This window comes from Chiroxiphia lanceolata, chromosome 3, assembly GCF_009829145.1.
Source record: "Chiroxiphia lanceolata isolate bChiLan1 chromosome 3, bChiLan1.pri, whole genome shotgun sequence".
NCBI classification, from domain to species: domain Eukaryota; kingdom Metazoa; phylum Chordata; class Aves; order Passeriformes; family Pipridae; genus Chiroxiphia; species Chiroxiphia lanceolata.
In genome coordinates, this window is record NC_045639.1 from 61576608 (window position 1) to 61595945 (window position 19338).

The following is a 19338-nucleotide window of genomic DNA, read 5'->3' on the forward strand; positions in this document are numbered from 1 at the left end:
CACATCCATACTTTAAATTGCTGGGACATCTCTGAATATCATACCTCATGTGACTTCACAGTCCTGGTTGAGAGGAACTCAAGTATTAATGTTTACTGGTAGTACAATTTCATCTTCCAAATTCTGGGATGATCGATAGTAAGCTATCAATTTCAATATATCAAAGTTTCTCTTCCGGGACTTAACACTAGGTGTGGATATTTCTGGTCCATTTGAAACCTAAGACAACATTATCATGTTCCAGTGGGGAAACATGCCCAGCTGTTCTCAGCTTTAGAGCAGATACACATTCCTTCCAACATCCCTGGGAAAGAATCCCTGACTTATATAAGTAACCAAAAGATGACACAACTGCTCAATATACTTTAGGGTCCCTCAGTCACACCCCATCAGCATTAGACACATCAACCATGTTTACGATGCCCAATATTTTTGAAATGCCAAACAAGCTACCCTACTGTATTGATATTCATTGCATGGCAGTTCTTACTTCCATTGCCAGCATTGATACATATTTGCCATTCTTGAAGCTTTAAAGTGTTTAAGTCCACCAGGACTGCATGTGATATTGGTTTGATGACCTGTCCCCTTTATAACCTACAGAAAGTAGATGTCACTTAAAACTTTGTCACTTAAATAGTTCCAGTAAGAATGAATATTTCCCAGACCTTTAACCACCTGATCCTGAATGAATAGACTTGTGGATCTGGTTCCATGAGGAAAATATTATTACATCATCTGCAGTTATACTGATTGCACTTTTACTGACTTATTCTCGGGTCATCTTCTTAACAGCTTTTCCCTTGGTCTGTTCAACCTAGAGAAGAGGAGATTGAAGGGACACTTCATTGCAGTCTACAATTTCCTCGTGAGGGGAAGAGGAGGGACAGGCACGGATCTTTTCTCTGTAGTGACAAGTGATAGGACCCATGGGAAAGGCTTGAAGTTGTGTCAGGAGAGGTTTAGGTCAGATATTAGAAGAAGGTTCTTCACCAGAGGGTATTTGGGTGCTGGAACAGGCTTCTCAGGGAAGTGGTCACAGCACCAAGCCTGACAGAGTTCAAGAAACATTTGAACCCTGGCACACTGTCAGGCACATGGTGTGACTTTTGAGGATGTCCTGTGCAGGCCTAAGAGTTGGACTCGATGATCCTTGTGGTTCCCTTCCCACTCAGCATATTCAGTGATTCTATGACTCTTATCCCTCCTCCTGTCCTTTATCACTCATTTCCTGAAGGCACTAGACTTCTTTTTCACTTCTTCCTGTAACAGGCGGCAGACTGATTTAGCTGGCTAGAGTAGGGAAAGAACACTTCTTATACCCCAAATGGTAACTTTCTGCTGTATTGTCACTTTAAAATAAGTTTTGCAGCATCAAGTCCAAAGCCTCTCTCACATCTGTATGAAGCATCCTACTGTTGTGCATACCCAGTCCTTTTAGAGAAGCCCAGGTCCTGTGAAAGCTGAATGAAAAACATCATTCTATTCAGTGCCTAACAGAAGGCAAAGTGGGTGGCTGCCCACACATGCACAAGTACAAAAATCTGTCTGCAGGATGCTTCTCACATATTTCCCAATCTTCCCTTACTCCCCTGATACTATCCTGAACCTGGAGCCTAGAGTCAGGACATATTACCCTACCTTTTATTCTTTTATCATCTTCTGTGAGGTCTCTTCTAGACTAAAAACTACCAGATGTCCAGAAAGCTGCAGAACACTTCTCTCCTGTTGCAAAAACTACAAGGAGAAGGGACAGACAGAGAGATGGGCTTTGAGGCATCAGTGCTTCAAGAACAGGCTTATATTCTCTTTCTCTCTCATCTCCAGGTAATGTTTCATTTTATAGCACCTTTCTGCATAAACACAGAACACAATTTCTTGCTCTACTACAACTTGTCCCCTGAGAATAACCAGTCACTTTCCATACTAGTCTAATCATATGATTTGGAAGAAAGGACAGTAACCCAAGATGCAAAAGTGATCCTTCACTGTCACTCAGGGGCCCACCAATGTAATCAGAACATTTACTTGCTTGAAAGCTCCGTTTCAGAGTGGTGGCTTTTTGTCCTTAATGTGTATTATCAGAGTAACAATGCTGGAAAGATTTCTGGCTGTCATTTTATAGTGAATTACCTCTGGTGACTGAAGGCCTGAGGAATTCAGTTCCTTGCTCCTCTACATTTTCTTTTGGGTGTTTTCTGTGATGGTCTGACACTCTTACACAGCATGCCAAAAAATTCCTCTACTTAGTAGAGAAAGGGATAGGTTGAAGAAATACAGGTTTCCAAGGCAGAAGACAGTTCCACTGAGGACTGTGAAAAAATGTCAGAAACATCCCTCATGTCTAAACAGGAGGTTCAACTTTCTATGCAGATCAATGATCGGTGTCTACTAGCCCAGACCATGCTTGTGGCCTGACGTTTTAAGCAAGAATCAGCAGTGAGTTGTTTCTTCTCTGGGACAAAAATATAGCCTGTGTAGTGGCAGCTCATACTCATTTCTTCAGGAAAAACAAAATGCTCTTATTTTGTGAAATAAGAAAGTTTCAGTTGGATAAGAATGAACGATCACAAATCAGATATATGTACAAATATTAATTTTTCACTAACTTTCATATTGTTTCCATGTGTTGAATGAACTAAATCATTCTAGGATTTGTTTACCACGACCCAGTCTTCTTTAGATTTAGTGCTGTAAAGGGAACATTCATCCATCCTTTGAAAGAAAAGTTTCTAGCCCTTTTGCTTGCAATGATAGAATTTAAAATACGTCTAAGTGCTACTACTGAATAGGTAGATATAAGGAAACGAGCAACTGAACTTTGCCCTCTGTCAAGATAGAGTGAACTTTACCTTTGTGTCAAGATGCAATAAACACAACTTTGTGTGCAGTTAGAAATATCTTTGGACACATCTTACTTCTTCAGAAAAAGACCTTTAGCCAGGTCTCTTCATAATGAGCATTGCAGGTGCACAGCACTTTCTGAGGTGAATAGCGAGAGCAGAACACACAGAAGCTCTTGGAGAGGGGAAAAATGTATGCTTTACAAATCTACCTCAGAAGGGCCAAATTTGACTCTAAAGCAAACAGACATTGTATGATCTATACCAACACAACTGTTTTTAGTAAAAGTAAATATTTTCCTGGTCGCTGCCTAGGAAAAGAAAGTTGGGTTATTTATATTGTATTTTCAGCATTCATGACTCATTTCTTTCAATAGTTTATCGTGAAAATCCATGATATAGATAATGGAGTACTTATTTGCTGTGTCTGTGTTACCTCTAATCAACAGCAATTTACTTCAACAACTTTTCATTATAGATTTTCCCCATATACCAAGAAGTCTCTTCCTATTATGAACCTGAGAAACTGAGAGTATCTGCAGACAAAACAACTCTATGTCCTGACCATACCTATAAGCAATTTTTTCCCATTCCTCTGATTTACATGGAACGTTGTGTGAAACCCAGTATTGCTTTTCAACTCTTTTTCTCTTTGTTGCAGATAAAAATCTCTGGTTGGGAAAAGTGATAATGATAATATTTAAGGATACTAGAGTGACGGTTGCTCATTGGTCCTCAATGCCTTCTTTGCTTCAGTCTTTACAAACAAGACCAACTTTCAGTAGTCCCAGGTCCCAGAGATGAAGGGGAAAGGTTGGAGCAAGGACAGTCTGTCATTGCCGGGGGAGGATCAGGCTAAGGAATACTTAAGAAAACTGAACATGCGTAAGTTCATGGGCCCTGATGGGATGCATCCACAAGTGCTGAGGGAGTTGGCTGATGTCATTGCAAGGCCGCTCTTAATAGCTTTTGATCAAGCACGGTAACTACAAGAAGTACCTGAAGACTGCAGGAAAGCAAATGTTGCTCCCATCTTGAAGAAGGGCAAGGAGGATCCAGGGAACTACAGGCCAGTCAGCCGCACCTTGATCCCTGATAGCTGGGACTGCTTAACCCAGAGAAGAGAAGGATGAGATGGGATCTTATTAATGTATATAAAATATCTGAAGAGGAGGTGCAAAGACAATGGATCCTGGCACTTTTCAGTGGTGTCAAATGGCAGGACCAGAGGCAATGGGCACAAACTGAAACACAGACAGTTCTGTGGGAACATCAGGAGATACTTTTTTACTGTGGGAGTGACCAAGCACTGGCACAGGTTGCCCGAGAAGGTATGGAGTCTCCATCTTTGGAAACATTCAGAAGCCATCTGGACATGATCCTGGCCAAGCAGCTCTAGGTGATTCTACTTGAGCAGAGGGGTTGGACCAGATGAATTCCACAGATCTACTTCAACCTCAACCATTCTGTAGTTCTGTAATTCTTCTCATAAGAATAATTTAGACAAGAAACCTTAGACGTTTTAAATCAAATTTGATCAGTTTAAAAAACAGATTATGTGAGAAATTTGTCCATAATAAGAGAATACTAGAACTGGTGATAGTGGAAGTCTCTCATTCATATATGTCCTACTTTGAAGTTACCTTTAAAAAATTCAGTAATACTTCTCATTGAAAATGCTTCCTGATAGAGGTAGAAGTGAGATATTGTAAATATTAGAAAATTATTTATGTTGTTTAATCATGCAGTGATATGTGTGCTATGCATAATTTAAGTTGCTTTTTTACTTAAAAAATAATGAGCAAGGTATTTTACGCACACAACCACAAGAAATCTTCCCCTAATCAAACCACTCTGTCAACTCTCTTTACATTTAATGAGCTGGTTCACTTAGAATACACGGCGATATCCTTTTTTTTTTTTATGGCCAGATATATAATATAAAGGATCTTGATAACAAAGAAAGGGCTGCAGGATTTGGCCAAATGTGAGTTTTGTCAGAGACTCACTATAGGGACACACTGTTCTTTCCATTCTCAGTTCTAGTTTCTACTGCTATCCCCTCTCTACCCTGCTCAGATTCAGAGTTTATTCAGCTCCTTTCTGTGAATTTGGAGTCAGCAGCTGGATGTTGTACATACCCAACCCCCTCGTGAGTCTTAATTATTTTATCATCTTATGGACTGACCCTAAGAAGTGAAAAGTCATGTGCTTGTGACTCAAAGAGAATTGTTCACAAGGGTCTGCAATTTGGCAAGAAGTGCTCAATAATTCTGTGTTTAAAATATGAATGACTTCTTTATACACAATCTTAGAAGCAACAATAAATCTATTGTATTGCTATTACAGTGGTTTGTAACACAGCCTGTGCACCAGCTGTTCTTGTTTACAACATGAGAAAACCCTTCATCGTAAAGGCTTATGTTTAAACAGAAAGCATGCCATATATTTTGATCATTCTATAAGCATGTAAATCTTATGAATGATTATACAATCTAATCATACTATTTGATGATTACTTACATCTAATTAAGTTGTGGTTGAGTGAACCTCGATCTTTCATCTTATATTCTCCATGTATGTCTGTTTATGGATGTACGTACACAGATTTATCTTAAAAAAAAATGCTTATTATTATGCTTCCTCTACTAAACAGGTAGTAAGGCACTAATATCACTAAGTAGAATTAATTGGTTTAGTTTAATTAACCGAGCTAATTTGCATCCTCTTCTCTTTTCTCAAAATCAGCCTATTTTTTAATCTGAAAGACTGTGTCAACATATGCAATATGTAGAGTGCCCTTCTATTTTGTAATACTGATAATAAGCCACCACACAATTCCTCTTCTCAGTAATGAAGTGCTGGCATGTGTCTGATTTTTCTCCACATGGTTTTAACGAAGAGCTTTTCAGTTTTACTAGTACATAATTAGAATATATGCATAAATCCCACTCTATTGCTCCAATGTAATTAAAGATCTTTCGTCAAGAAGAAAATTATAAAGCTTTTCTAAGCAGAGTTGCTGAAACCTGAAATCCTTGACTAAATGCGTTTTTATGCATGAATCAGTCTTCTGAAATAGTTCTGAAAACAATTAATGGTCTGCTTAGAGAAACCATCTTAGTTCTTTAATGTGGGAGAGAACTTTCTCAACGTTGCCTTCTGTGCAACTTTCATAGCAGTGTTAAGAAAAGCAAAATGTTCTGGCATTCTGCTCATGTAGAAGATGTAAAACTCCTTTGTGATGATTAGCTTAAATAAATCTCCTGACAGGTAAAATTAGTTACCTATCTGGATGTCTTATATTATATACACAGGTAAAGGATAAAGCAGAAGACTCACTCTTACTCAAAAAACAGACATTATAGGGCTACACAAGTAATATCAATTTATTTAAACTTCACCTGCTTTTGTCCCAGATGCAGCAGAGGCAGTGAACAGCCAAAACACTTTATATGTCTATTTCTGGGCCTCTTGCCTGGAGGACTTCCTGGAATTTGACTAAGAATTTTGGGGTGCCTACTGGTGCTGGAAAAGTATGAAAACTAGAGGCTTTTCGTTCTAGCAAACTCAGTTTGTAAAAGTATCTGCTAGTTTTTTATGCTCAAAGGTGCTTAGACCTTTTGTCTGCAGGTGACTCCTGATTACAAACACCCACTGAACTAGCGCTAGCAAAAAATCTAACTATCACACCTGCAGTGCAGCAAGCAGTAGCTAATAGACCTATTCGTTTGTGCAGGAGAGTTATGGACAGGAGCTGGAAGGTTACTTAAAACAGCATGGATCTTCTGGATAAACTTGGGCATGTGCCACAGGACACAATCCCTAGCATCAGCTGGAGCAACTAGTGGTACAGCAAAGGCCTTGGCTCAGAGCTCTGAAGGGCAGATGTGGCCATCCAGGTCTGGGGTTACAGGAAGCACCTGGTGCCTCTTCCTGGGCTGGGGCAGGAGAAGGTGGTATCCTTGCCTGCAGGTGATGTGCCCTGCTGCGTTGTCTCTCCAGCAGATACAGGGGTGGTTGAAGTGCCCGTAGCCCCTCATAGGACTAGGGCTTGTAGACCTGACGCTGCTCCTATCTGTCTGTAGAGGACCTCATCAGCTTTGTCTTCCTGATCAAGGAATCTGTAGCAGACCCTCACTATAAGGTCACTATAAAGTGCCCTCTCTTTAATTCTGACCCATAAAAGCTCTCAGTAGGCTCCTTATCCATTCCCAGGAGGAGCTCCATGCGCTCCAGCTGGTCATGGACATAAAGGATAACACCACCTCCTCTTCTCCCCTGCCTGTCCTTCCCACAGAGTCTATATCCTTCCATTCCAGGAGTCCAGCCATAGGAACCATCCCACCACATTTCCACAATGCCAATAAGATCATTGCCCTGCAGATGTGCACAGATTTCTAACTCCTCTTTTTTATGTCCCATACTGCATGCCTTTGAATAGAGGTGTTTGAGTCCCTCATGAAGCTGGCTTACTGTCTGGAGTAGCTGAAATACCTTAGTGACGTTTTTCAGGTGCTCTCCTGATCCCTTTCCAGGCTCTGGACATCTCTTAATGGTACTGGCATCAAACTGGTAAGAATGGGATGGATTGAGGTTCCCCTTCCCTGTCAGTTTTAAAGTATTCTAAAATCTAGTTTTAGATGATTAATTTTAGTTTAAATCATTCTCTGATCCTATTATGAATAAAATATTTCCTTTGTCATTTTCTCTAACCAGCAGTTGCACAAAATGTGAAAATATTATGAAGATTTCATATGCTAACTCTTCAAGCACAGAGACTTAAAATGCTTCTTGGCATTGGGCACTGTCACTTCCCAGAGGAACAATGTTTCTAAAAAAATCATTAAAAGATGAAAAGATGAGATAAAAAGGAATAAAATAGGTTGGGTTTTAATTGAGTTCTAGGAGAAAGATCATTGATAAAAGGGAAAAACTGAAGAGATAAATCACCTATGAAGTTCAATGCATTTCTAGCCTAGAGAGCAGAGCACAGCAGTTTTATAGTCAGGAGCAGCAGAGATCTATTCAACTGTTTTCTACTTCTTTTGTTTTCTCTGCTTATTGTGATTTAATCACCTATAAAAGTTTCTGTTATTTTGATTTAATTACTGCATACTGCTTATTCTAATCTGGAGAAGTGCTGATATTTAATCTCTGTTGAAAAATACAAGTTTATCACCTCAGAGCATCTGTTTGCCTGTAAAAGTGAAGGACAACAACACATTTTGCAGTTCTTTCTTTTTTCATATATACTTAAAATGATGGATGTCTGTGTTGTGAGACTATGCTATTTCACTATATAACTACATATCTGAATTTTTATCAAAAACTTAAATGTAAGAGACTGTGAGGAAAGTCCCAAATCATCCTTCAGAGTCTAAAATGTATCTCGTGAAGAATGAGAGTAAAATACTTTGTTTCAAATTTACTGTAAGCATCGCAATGCTAAGTAATTTTCTCTGTAATTGCAACCTCTCCTAAAAGTAAGTTTCTATGGATAACACTAAATGAAATGCACAGATGACAATAATGTCATGCCTATAAGTTATTCCTGTATCTTTTCTATAGGATTTCTTGAAGAAAATACCTATAATGAAGACATACAACAGGTGAAGAAACACTTCCTGTATAGTATGAATACTCGAATACAGAGACTGTAGATGAGCACTGAGGGAGCAGAACTTGATGATGAGGCAATACAGTTGGACCTGGGAGACTACAAATAAACACAGAATATTGCAGCTGGGGTGGAGACACATTTTCTTTCCTGAAGGCAAAGTAAAAAGCTCTTATGCAGTGGAACATATGTACAAATATATCTAGCATTGTTCTCACGTTGTACATCTCAGTTTTCCTAAAGAAGTGGAAATAATTTTACGTGCTACATAAAAAATTCCTTATGTCTGCTGGTCTTCATTATCATGACAAATTCTTTTTCAAGAACTGCCTCAACTTGAATTGTAACTGCCAATTTGACCTCTTACTTGTAGATATGCTTTATTGTTTTCATGTCACAGAATCACTGAATATGCCGAGTTGGAAGGGAACCACAAGGATCCAACTCCTGGCCTTGCACAAGACCATCCCCAAGAGTCACACCATGTGCCTGAGAGCATTGTTCAAATGCTTCTTGAACTCTGTCAGGCTTGGTGCTGTGACCACTTCCCTGGGGAGCCTGTACCATGCACTTCACCTCTGGGTAAAGAACCTTTTTCTAACGTCCAACCTAAACTTACCCTGACACAACTTCAGGCCATTCCCTTGGGTCCTGTCACTGGTGCCTGTCCCTCCTCTTCCCCTCACGAGGAAGTTGAAGACTACAATGAGGTCTCCCCTCAGTCTCCTCTTCTCCAGGCTGAACAGACCAAGTGCCCTCAGCTGCTCATCATATGGCTTCCCCTCAAGGTCCTTCACCATCTTCATTGCCCTCCTTTGGACACTCTCTGAGAGCTTAGTGTCTTTCTTATATTGCAGTGACCAAAACTGCACACAATATTCAAGGTGAGGCCGCACCAGTGCAGAGCAGAGCAGGACAATCCCCTCCCTCGACTGGCTGGCGATGCTTTGCCTGATGCCCCCCAGGACATGGTTGGCCCTCCTGGCTGCCAGGGCACTGCTGACTCATATTCAACTCACCGCCGACCAGGACCCCAGGTCCCTTTCCGTGGCACTGCTTTCCAACATCTCATTCTCCAGTCTGTATGAACACCCCGGGTTGCCCCATCCCAGGTGTAGAATCCATCATTTTCCCTTGTTGAAGAGCACAGGGCCTAAGATGAAGCCCTGCGGAAGCCCACCAATGACAGGTCACCAGTCTGATGTTGCCCCATTCACTATATCCTTCACTCTTAAGTGAGACATTTCTTCATCTGGATGTTACATTTGCAGTTAGAAAAATTTTGATCTTTACATTTCAAGGAAGGGGAGGAGGATGTTAGTGTATATTCACTGTCCATTAACCTACATCACTGAATTTTTTCAGACATGACAGACTATTTATGAGTTGTAGTGTGTGATATGTATATAGGGGTTGCTGGATTAAAGGATAATATGTTGTGACTGATAGTTGTTTTCCATTACCATGTAGAATTAGACTATAAATAAGTATCTATTTCTGTAGAAGTGTCATTTAAATTCAGCAGAACAAGAACAAAACTGAATTAAATCTTCTACCATTGTGACTGAAGTTTAAGATTAAATTTATGTTATTTTATCAGCCCAGTAAAAGAATTATGCCATTAAATCACTATATAGGTATAGTTTCTACAAGTGCTGTATGAGATACACACGGCATATTCCCTACAACCTGAGATCCTTTTCCAGTTCTATGAAATGAATGCACATCTACAAAATCGTGCATCTATTTTAAAAAGCAAGTCTGAAAAACCAGTGCTGAAGAGGTATATATGCTATATATGAATTGTTGTTGTAATCTTAATTTAGCTCCTTTATGCATCATTACAATAGTAATTTACCACTTAATCATGTATTTTCACCCCCATCTTATCCTGTGCTCAAGGAATAGTCTCCACATAGCGGACAGTTATTCAGAATTACAATCTCACACAGAATATTAAAATCCCTACTATCCATAAGGTGATAAAGTGACAATTTAAGAAATGTCACCTAATTGTCTAAATCAGTGAATTACTTCCAAATAATTTTTTAAAAATATTGCCCTTACTACTTTAAAAATGTAGTGAATCTTTTTCTACTGTAACATTTAACAATAGGTTTAATTATTTTAGTTGACATATATTTATATGTCTGAACAAAAGCACAGATTATCAGAAAAAAAAAAGCCAAAAATGTTGATGAATTTAAATGACAAATTTAATGGTCTACATTGCAGCAGCAGTTACTCACAAATTAAAATAAGCATTCAGGAAGTGCATAGTATGGGATTCTGGATTTCCCTTATACAGAGGGGGAAAATGGCCAATTTTATGCCACTATAACCTATGGCATCTGACCTACTTCAGGTGTCATGTTTAGGCTGAGACAAATAATTCTTTAGAAGTATCTGTTTTATTCTACTGTGTATATGAAAGGGGGCCAAAAGGGTAGCTCAGAAAATTTGTCTGCTGCTCAGAAGAATCTCATCCATATTAACTTATGTAAAAACCGTGGTGCAACTCACCAAGCTGTAACTTAAATGTTGCAGACAGAGAGAAAATACACTTCTTGATTAGCTACAAGACTACTCTCCTCTTGAGATCATCAACCATCTTAGCTGATACCTTAAGGTCCATCTGGTTTTTTGATTTTTCTAATTTTTATAAGTTTTATAAGTAGTTGTATAGTAGAAGTAGATTTAGAAGCAGCAGTACTTATTCCCTTACCCTTAGCACAGAAACTGCACACATTCTCCAACCCTTTTACCCCAATTCCCCATATCAATATCCCCTGAATTCCAGCAGAAATGTTTAGTCTCTCTTCAAGATAGGCCTCTTCTGTTTGAGGACATCTAATCCTGGCCTGAACCGCAAGAGTACAAGCAAAAACTAGGTGAATGTGTGTACCCTGTACTCCGAAGATGAAGATTGGTGAAGAGAGAGTCTCAGAGACCCCAGCCCCAATTCCCAAGAGGCGTGACTGAGGGGCAAAGGCTGGGGGGTGGATAAAATAGTTGATTGGATGGAGAGTCTTATAAAATTGTAATATCTGAGACAGAGGAGGCGCACATGTCTTGTGACTTTATGCCTAGGCACAAATTAAACCCTTTCCTCATCTCACCTTCAAAACTAAATTATCTCGGAGTTTTTTTCTGCCTGAATTTTCTTTTAGGCATCATAGCTCCATGATGCTAATCCATTCCTACATAATGGTGATTTCTCTTCAGTGAACTAGCAAATGGAAAGATACAAACCTCTATACGTTTAAGGACTATATCATGATGCATATATACAAATGGCCTGAATTAAGTCAATGCCTACTTCTAGCATTTGCATCTCTGGTGAGCCTGATTTGGAGCACAAATGTTCCTTGAGGGTCATCTGTGGGATATGTTTAAATAGCCACTCCCGATGAAGTATCTTTCTGTCTTTTTCCTTGGCATTCTCTCTGTTCCTCACAAATTGAATTTCTTTTTCCAGGAGAATATCCTTAACTGAAAATTGCCAGAACTGATTCTCTTTCCCTCTATTACAAAAAATAGAAAGAATATTAGCATATAGGAACTTTAAGAAACTCAGAAAAGAATTCACAATTCTGGTTATATATGGAGATTTTGTGGCATGTCTTAGGAAATATTCTATGTAAATAAGCAACAAAGTTCTTCATGGTATTCCATCCTGTCCTTGTGCTCAATCTTTCCCATTTCCTTTCTGTCTCTATGCCTGTTTTTATCTTCTCTTACACCATTCAGATGTATGTTTCTCAAAATCTTCATTCCTACTGTTTTCATTCTTTCTCCACTATTGGCTTAATTCCTTCCGTGTCCCTCAGGCTTTGAATAGTGCCTTCTCTTTCTCAAACAAAAGTATCCTCTACAAATGCTGGCTCATGATCAAGATTTTTCAAGAAACTTTCCAGTACTCATCTGTTCAGTGTTAACCATTCCATTCTTTCCTTTTTGTTTTATATCAGCATCACAATAATACTATTCTGTTTGGATTAGAGGTTATTTTCTTAGAGGAGGGACAATATCTTTCATGTACTTCTAAAGTTCGACAGGCATTTACAGTCACATATATATTTGCATGCTTGAACATAACTTGGAATAACTATTTAAAGAATTGTCAGAGAATACACATAGAGCAGGCAACAATACAAAAAAACCGTACAAAAGCATACAAATAATTGTAAGTGAACACAAAGAAACCTGTCTAAACACATACAATTAACTACTAATGTTATCTTTCCTCATGCACTAAGCCTTGTCTGTGTCTGCTTTCCAAATTTATAATTGGCAGAAACTTTTGGAGAAGATGAATTTTGCTAAGAACCTGAGCATTCATAAGAAGCATCAGTTGAAAGTTTAAAAAAATACTGCAAATATTTATGTTAGTACCAAAAGTTAAGTCCTCATTTCACTACAAAAAAAAATTCCTCATCTTAACCTACAAAAGGCAAAGGGTGGATGGATAATCTGTGATATTTTTTCTGGATATGCTTACCAAACTGAATACTGTTTTGTTTCAGGTATTTTTTCCATTTTGCCCTGTCATTTCTATTTTAGTTTAAAGTCATTCAGGCAGCACCAAAAGCTAGACTAATACCAATAAAGAGTTTCTCTACCAAAAAGGGCCCTATTGAGCTTGTGCTGGGATAGCTGGGATGTACCTAAACTGTATAACGTGGGTACTCAGGAGTACATCTGCATTACTGGTTGCTCCATCATACAGCTTCAGAGTTCTGTGGGAATACATCACAGATCTAACTTTGCCTAAGTGAGATTTTCCTGCCCTTAGATCCAATTTTATACATGGTCCTAGTGCCTTAACATGGAAAGACCGAAAAAGCCCTTTAGTTGTAAACTGATTCCATTATGGGAAGTAATAACAGTGCACATCCTCTAAGCAGACACTTATTCTAGAGAAAATGTCTTACATATCTAGAAGTGTGTGTGTTCACCCCAGCTAGCCTCATGACTGAGTGGTGACTATTTAAGATACCTTTTTTGAGGAGAGAGATCTCCCTTGTGAAAGGGTATGCCATGCTACTACCTCAAGACTTGAGCCAAACCCATGTCCCACAGCAAAAGTGAGATTATAAAGAAGAGATAAGATTCACCATTATATCAATGTATCAATGATTGCTATGTCAGATAAAAGTATGCAGAGCTGATAAACTATTTTGTTGACCTACTTTTTACTGCTGTTCTGAAACAGTCTTCTTGATGTGTATAACTGAAGGGTCCTACAGTCAAACAAATTTTGAAAAAAAAGATGGCCAATGCAAGTGGCAGCTCTGAAGACCTTATTTCCTTGGGCATAAGCAGCTTCACTACAAAATTCTACTGACCAAGAAAGATGTCTTTTCCAAGCCTATCCACGCATTCTTCCTGTTCCTGGAATTCCGCTCTTATGAATCACAGTGACAGTCTGCTGCTTTCCAAGAAATTTGAATCTCAGTGTAGGCACTGAAGTAGAAATAGGTGAATAGGTGCCAAGGACAATGATAACCGTACTTACGAATCTACCATAAATCAGGAAGTTTTTCCTAAGACAAGACATAACATTTAATTGAACTTACAATATTGACTTGGGTGGATAAAGAACATCTGGAGAAATAATGTCTGGCAGAAGAAGTGCATGGGAAAAGTGAAGAACTGGACTAGCCTTTGACTGAGTCCAGTTCTCATTTGTTGTCTTTACTGATTATTTCTGATGGCCTGGAAGTAGCATGATAAATAAGAAATTTGCTGCTGTCATCTAGACAGTAGTTTTTAATGCAATAATAAAACCAGATTTTATATATCTTCCTTTGTTCATTATTTATGTCAGTGAAAGAGCCAGTAGATACACAGTGATGTAACTAGGAGCATAATTTGCCCTACTGACTGCAAAAATCAAAGCTACAGGGAATATATAGACTGAAAAATCCATGCCCAGCAGACAAAGAAGTATACACTTCCAGACTGCCACATCTCTGTCTGTCTTCACTTGTTGTACCTTTCATAAAAAAAGCTGTCTCCTACTATTTGAAGACACTCAATCTCTAAGCAGCATTATATGTAAATAATAATAAATATCGTAAAATGATAACCTGCGTTGTCCTGTGCTATGTTATATGTCAGAGCTGAATAATGATATTTCATTGAAACAAATAGTCCAAAAAGTATATCAAGTTTGGGAGATCTAACATAAATATTTTACTAAAATTCATATATTTTTGTAAACTTACAGACCTACTTACCTTTGTATTTGATAGTCAGTAGAGAAGTCGTGAATTTGACCAACTAAAAACTAATTTTTAAAATAGATTTTACATTATTTTTGAAGTCCTGCATAACTGCAAAAGAACAATTTTCACTAATTTTTCTGACTTCCACATGTTATGTATCTGACAGACAAGAGATCTGAAAATAGAATCCTTTCCAGTGCTGTCAGAGGGCCTTGGATAAAACTGGACAATTCCTCCCTAACCCTGTATAGTCAAATGGAATGGTTCTATGCTCAGAGATATCTCTCTTTTCCTAAACTTCCTTACAAATCCCTTGATCAAGATAGCTGTATGAAATCCTAACTAATTTACAAGAAAAAAAAACTTATTTAGAATCAGGAATAAAAATGAAACAAAGAAAAACAAACAACCCCCAGCAGCAGCGCTGATTGCTGTCTCAATAAATTCTTTTAAACAGAAAATAAAGATTCTACAACACCAGATAGCGCAATTTCTTATGTAATACAAAATTTGTAAACAAACAATGTTTGCATCTGATGTAATTCAGTTCCTCAGGTTGTTAAAATGGTTCTTATCTGTATTTAATTAATAAAAATGGCTTTTAAAATGCTAAATATTTGTCCCATGACATTACACTTTCACATTACATAAAGCAAATAACAACAGAATGATTGTTTCCAGAAATGTAAATATCTACAGAAGTAATACTTCAGAACAGACTGATATTACATATTAATGTTTACCGTTTCCCATGGTTCCATTTGTGTATCTCAGAAAATTCTGTACGTATTAGGAAAATTCACAATTTCTAACATTATTTTTTTTCACTTTATAGATAGTTACCAGGCTTACTTAATTTGACCACTACCTAAACCTATCACAGAGCATTCCCCTCAGACATCTTTCTGAAGCTTCTCATTGGAATGCCTTCCATGAAAGGAGAACTAAACTAAGGTCAAAATTTGCTGTAAAAAGACTCTGTTGTACTTTCAAGTGCCTTCCAGGTCAATCCAGAAGATCATGATATTTTGTGGGAAGGCTGGAAATATTCACTTTGGTCATCAAAAATAGCAATAAAGGTATATTTTGACAAGAAAGACACTTATTCAGTTCAGGCCAACATCAGCAGATTTCACTATGTGTAGAGGAAATATTCTAGAGCACTCAGTAATAAACCCATGGATATGGCATATACAAGAGTCAGTGATGAGACTTGAACAGGGTAGTCACAGGAACATAATTCCATACTAGTAGTGTTTCTGAAGTATTTCTGGTTTTAGAACAAATTAATAAACTGTAGAGAGCTTCAGAATATTAGTTTTGCAATGAGAACAGGAGAAATTTCAGTATCTGATTGTAAATGACAGAACAGTGAAGGTTGTCTCCATATCTATTTAATCCTGACCTCATAAGAAAAAGCAGACAACAAGGCCGGCATGAATAATAGTTCATTTTGGAAGTGGGTAAGTCCTGAGAGTTACTAGTGAGACTGCAGTTTATATATATATATACGCATATATATATATAGTCAAAAAGTCAGTGATTTAGAATTCTTGTTCAGAAATAGAAACTTCTAAGTTTGTTTCAAGAATTCCTGAAATTTCTTCTAGCAGGTAGGACATGCTAGGGCAAGCAAGGCCTGTAACTGCTGTCACATACTATAAGGTCTACATGCAGACCTTTTGTAAGCAAACACTTTTTTGCAGCAGTGTTGTACCAGTTATTCAGTTGTTAATGTAGAAATATAGCTGTTAAAACACAGTACTCTTCAGAAACAAAGAGAGAAGAGGAATGTAGGGCAGGTACTGGAAATAACAAAAGAAAATGGGCACAAATAATCCTATACCTGTGCAACCCAACACTCTCTCTCTCTCTTGACCTTTCCTTCACAAATTCCATGGGCCATGCCAGGAAGTAAGAGGATACTATTGTAAACATTATTTTTAGGATTTTACAGTGTGACTAATAATAATATATCATTCACATCCATACAGTAAACATATTATCAAAACTCTATGTCTTTCTCTTAACTGCTGCTAGTAACTGTGAATTATATATAGTTACAAACAAGTTACTTTTCTTTATCTTGCTGCTTTAAGCTCTTTTAAGAACATTTTTTAAGTTCTACTGACCTCTGTAGACACTAAAACACAGTAGAAAATCATCACATCTGGAAAAGTGAACTTGTTTACATGCATTTGCTTAGCAGTCAGTCTATCAACTCTGGTTTTTAATGAAGCATTTTTTCCTTTTGGCAGAGCTATTTATTTGTATTAGAAACATGCATAATGCCCAGGAAAATATTCTTGCAGCCACCTGTAGATGCTTCATGAATGACTGATCTACATAGATGCCATAGGTAAAAGGAAAAATTATTTGAATTGTAAATTGCAGGTTGCAGACTGCTAAATCTAGCTGCATACTGCTCTGGGCAGTATGTTAAAGATTGTGGAGATATTTCTTTAGCTGCCATTTGAAACAGGCACAAATAACTGAACTATGGACAACAAACTCCATTTATCATAGCTACATTATCAAGACTAACCTAACAAAAGGAGTAACAAGGTACAACATAAAGACATGTAATGAAAAATTTTACTTTTAAGTTTGGTATTGAGGATGGCTCACCTGAAGCAGACTTTTTCATCTCTTTTCAACTGCTTTAGGGAAACACCGTCTCTCTTTTTGGGACTTATGAGGTTGGACAGCTGCCTAGACACTGACGAAGAACGTGTGAATTTTGCTAGAAGAGATGAACTGAACAGAGCTCACAGTGAGGAACCAGATGGACCCCTGAACTTTGAGCTTGATGTTTGTCAGCAGGATCCAGAATACATGTTCCCAGCTCCCTTGCCACATGACCAGGTCAAACTGATCACCAGCTGGGAAGCAGGATGGAATGTAACAAACGCCATTCAGGTAACCTTTTACTTCCCCACTTATTAAACTCATCATTTGAAAAACATGATCATCACTTAGCCTGTTCTGTTTTACTTAGCTACACCATTATTTTGCAGTATTCTGGAAGGTTTCTATGAATTTATTACTCACATATTTGAACCTTTCTGCATAAGATTAGCACTCTGAAAAAAAAGAGTTCTAAAGGGGAAAATGATACATATGTTATCTAAAGTTTAAAAAGTGTTTAAATTTTGTGAAATTGAAAAGGTGGTGATTGCACCTGTTCTGGAAGTGCAGGCATTATCTTTAATAAGTATATTTGAATTCAGTGACAGAGATGTTTGATAGAAGTGTGAGATAAACATCTAATAAAAAGAGGATGGTAAGAGCCAGACTGACGTCAGAAATAAATTTACTGACATGTAAGTTTGACTAGAAATAAATTGAAGCACGAAGCACAAGAAGTGTAATAATACTTGTCAATGTTAAAGAAAATAGTTAGGTTGAATAGACTGAAAACATTTGGTCCCAGCATTCTGTGTGGAATTATTTGTGGAGTATCTTTCTGAATCCTTAAATTTAGCACTAAATGTTTCAGAATCTTCTCACTTTTCATGATTCATTTCCTTACATAATTCTATCATTACCACTAACATTCTGTGTGACATGATGAGAATAAAGCAGTATCCACAGACACATCTAGTCCCAGTAACTTTTGCTTAAATAATTTTTTATGCCACTTTAATTATAGAAGAATAATCTTTCTGGTATTACACAAGTCTGACTATGATGATGAACATTTGTTTACATATCCAATTCATTCCTCAGCTCTGCAAAGGAGGAGAAAAAGGACATATTTCTAATCCTGCTGCATTTTCAAACATGAGCACCACCATATGAGAGCCAATGCAATAGCAGGGTACAGCAGCATATCATACTCTGAAAGTGTTCAGCTGTGAATAAAAGTGTGAAGTCCTAAAATACCTCAACTGCATTCTAGTAACACATTTTATCTTCAGTCTCCCTCAGCAGCATCTAGACAGGACAGGAGTCTGGGATGAGAGCCCATTGTTTTCTCTGTGAGTTTTACCTTTGATTCCACAGAAGCCAAGATTTCATTCTGGAATTTTGTCAATGTTTGCTGTATGACCTTTTGGCAAGTCATGTTCTCTCACCCATTGTTTTCCTTTCCGAACAATGCCTCTGTAAATACACCAAAGTGCCCAAAAAATCACAAATATTGTTGTGTACACAAGTACTATTAATTATTAATATTATAGTTTTCAGTTAAAAAATGGACTGAAAACACAGTGTAAAAACACAAAGATACAGTTGCTTGTTTAAAATGCGGGCAAATTCAAGCTAAACTATCCAATCGAATCAGTAACTATGGTCTTGGTCAAAACTCTCAACATACTGTGTTGCGTACCATCGCTTTCATTTGGTCAAATATTTTAGAAATCATCATTAAGGGAGTAGGCTGAAAACTGTAAAGCCTGGGAGCTGCAGTTTCATTAGTAGTACAACCAAAGGGTCCTAATGACACATTGCTCAACTGTGTGGATATGAAACCTCAAATATGAATCTATGCACACATAGATTCTATGCATTTTTCCATTTCCCAAGACCTGGGATTGGGAGCAAGGCATTTGGTTTAGAAACAGGGGTAGAGAGCAGAGAAAGGGGAGGGGAAAGGCAGGAGAGGAGAGAGGAGAGAATATTGAATGGGCATCTGCCAGTAAAA

At 37.8% G+C, this 19338-nt stretch overlaps 1 protein-coding gene across 1 annotated transcript in view; it reads left to right on the forward strand.

Annotated features, from left to right (window-relative positions):
* The first annotated feature begins 3724 nt into the window (after positions 1-3724).
* Positions 3725-19338, forward strand: part of LOC116784047 (vesicular inhibitory amino acid transporter-like) — a 39842-nt gene continuing 24228 nt past the window's right edge. The window contains exons 1-2 of the mRNA XM_032682227.1: positions 3725-3825; positions 17360-17612. Of these exons, the coding sequence (XP_032538118.1) occupies positions 3725-3825; positions 17360-17612 (354 nt within the window). The remainder of the gene's footprint in view (positions 3826-17359; positions 17613-19338) is intronic.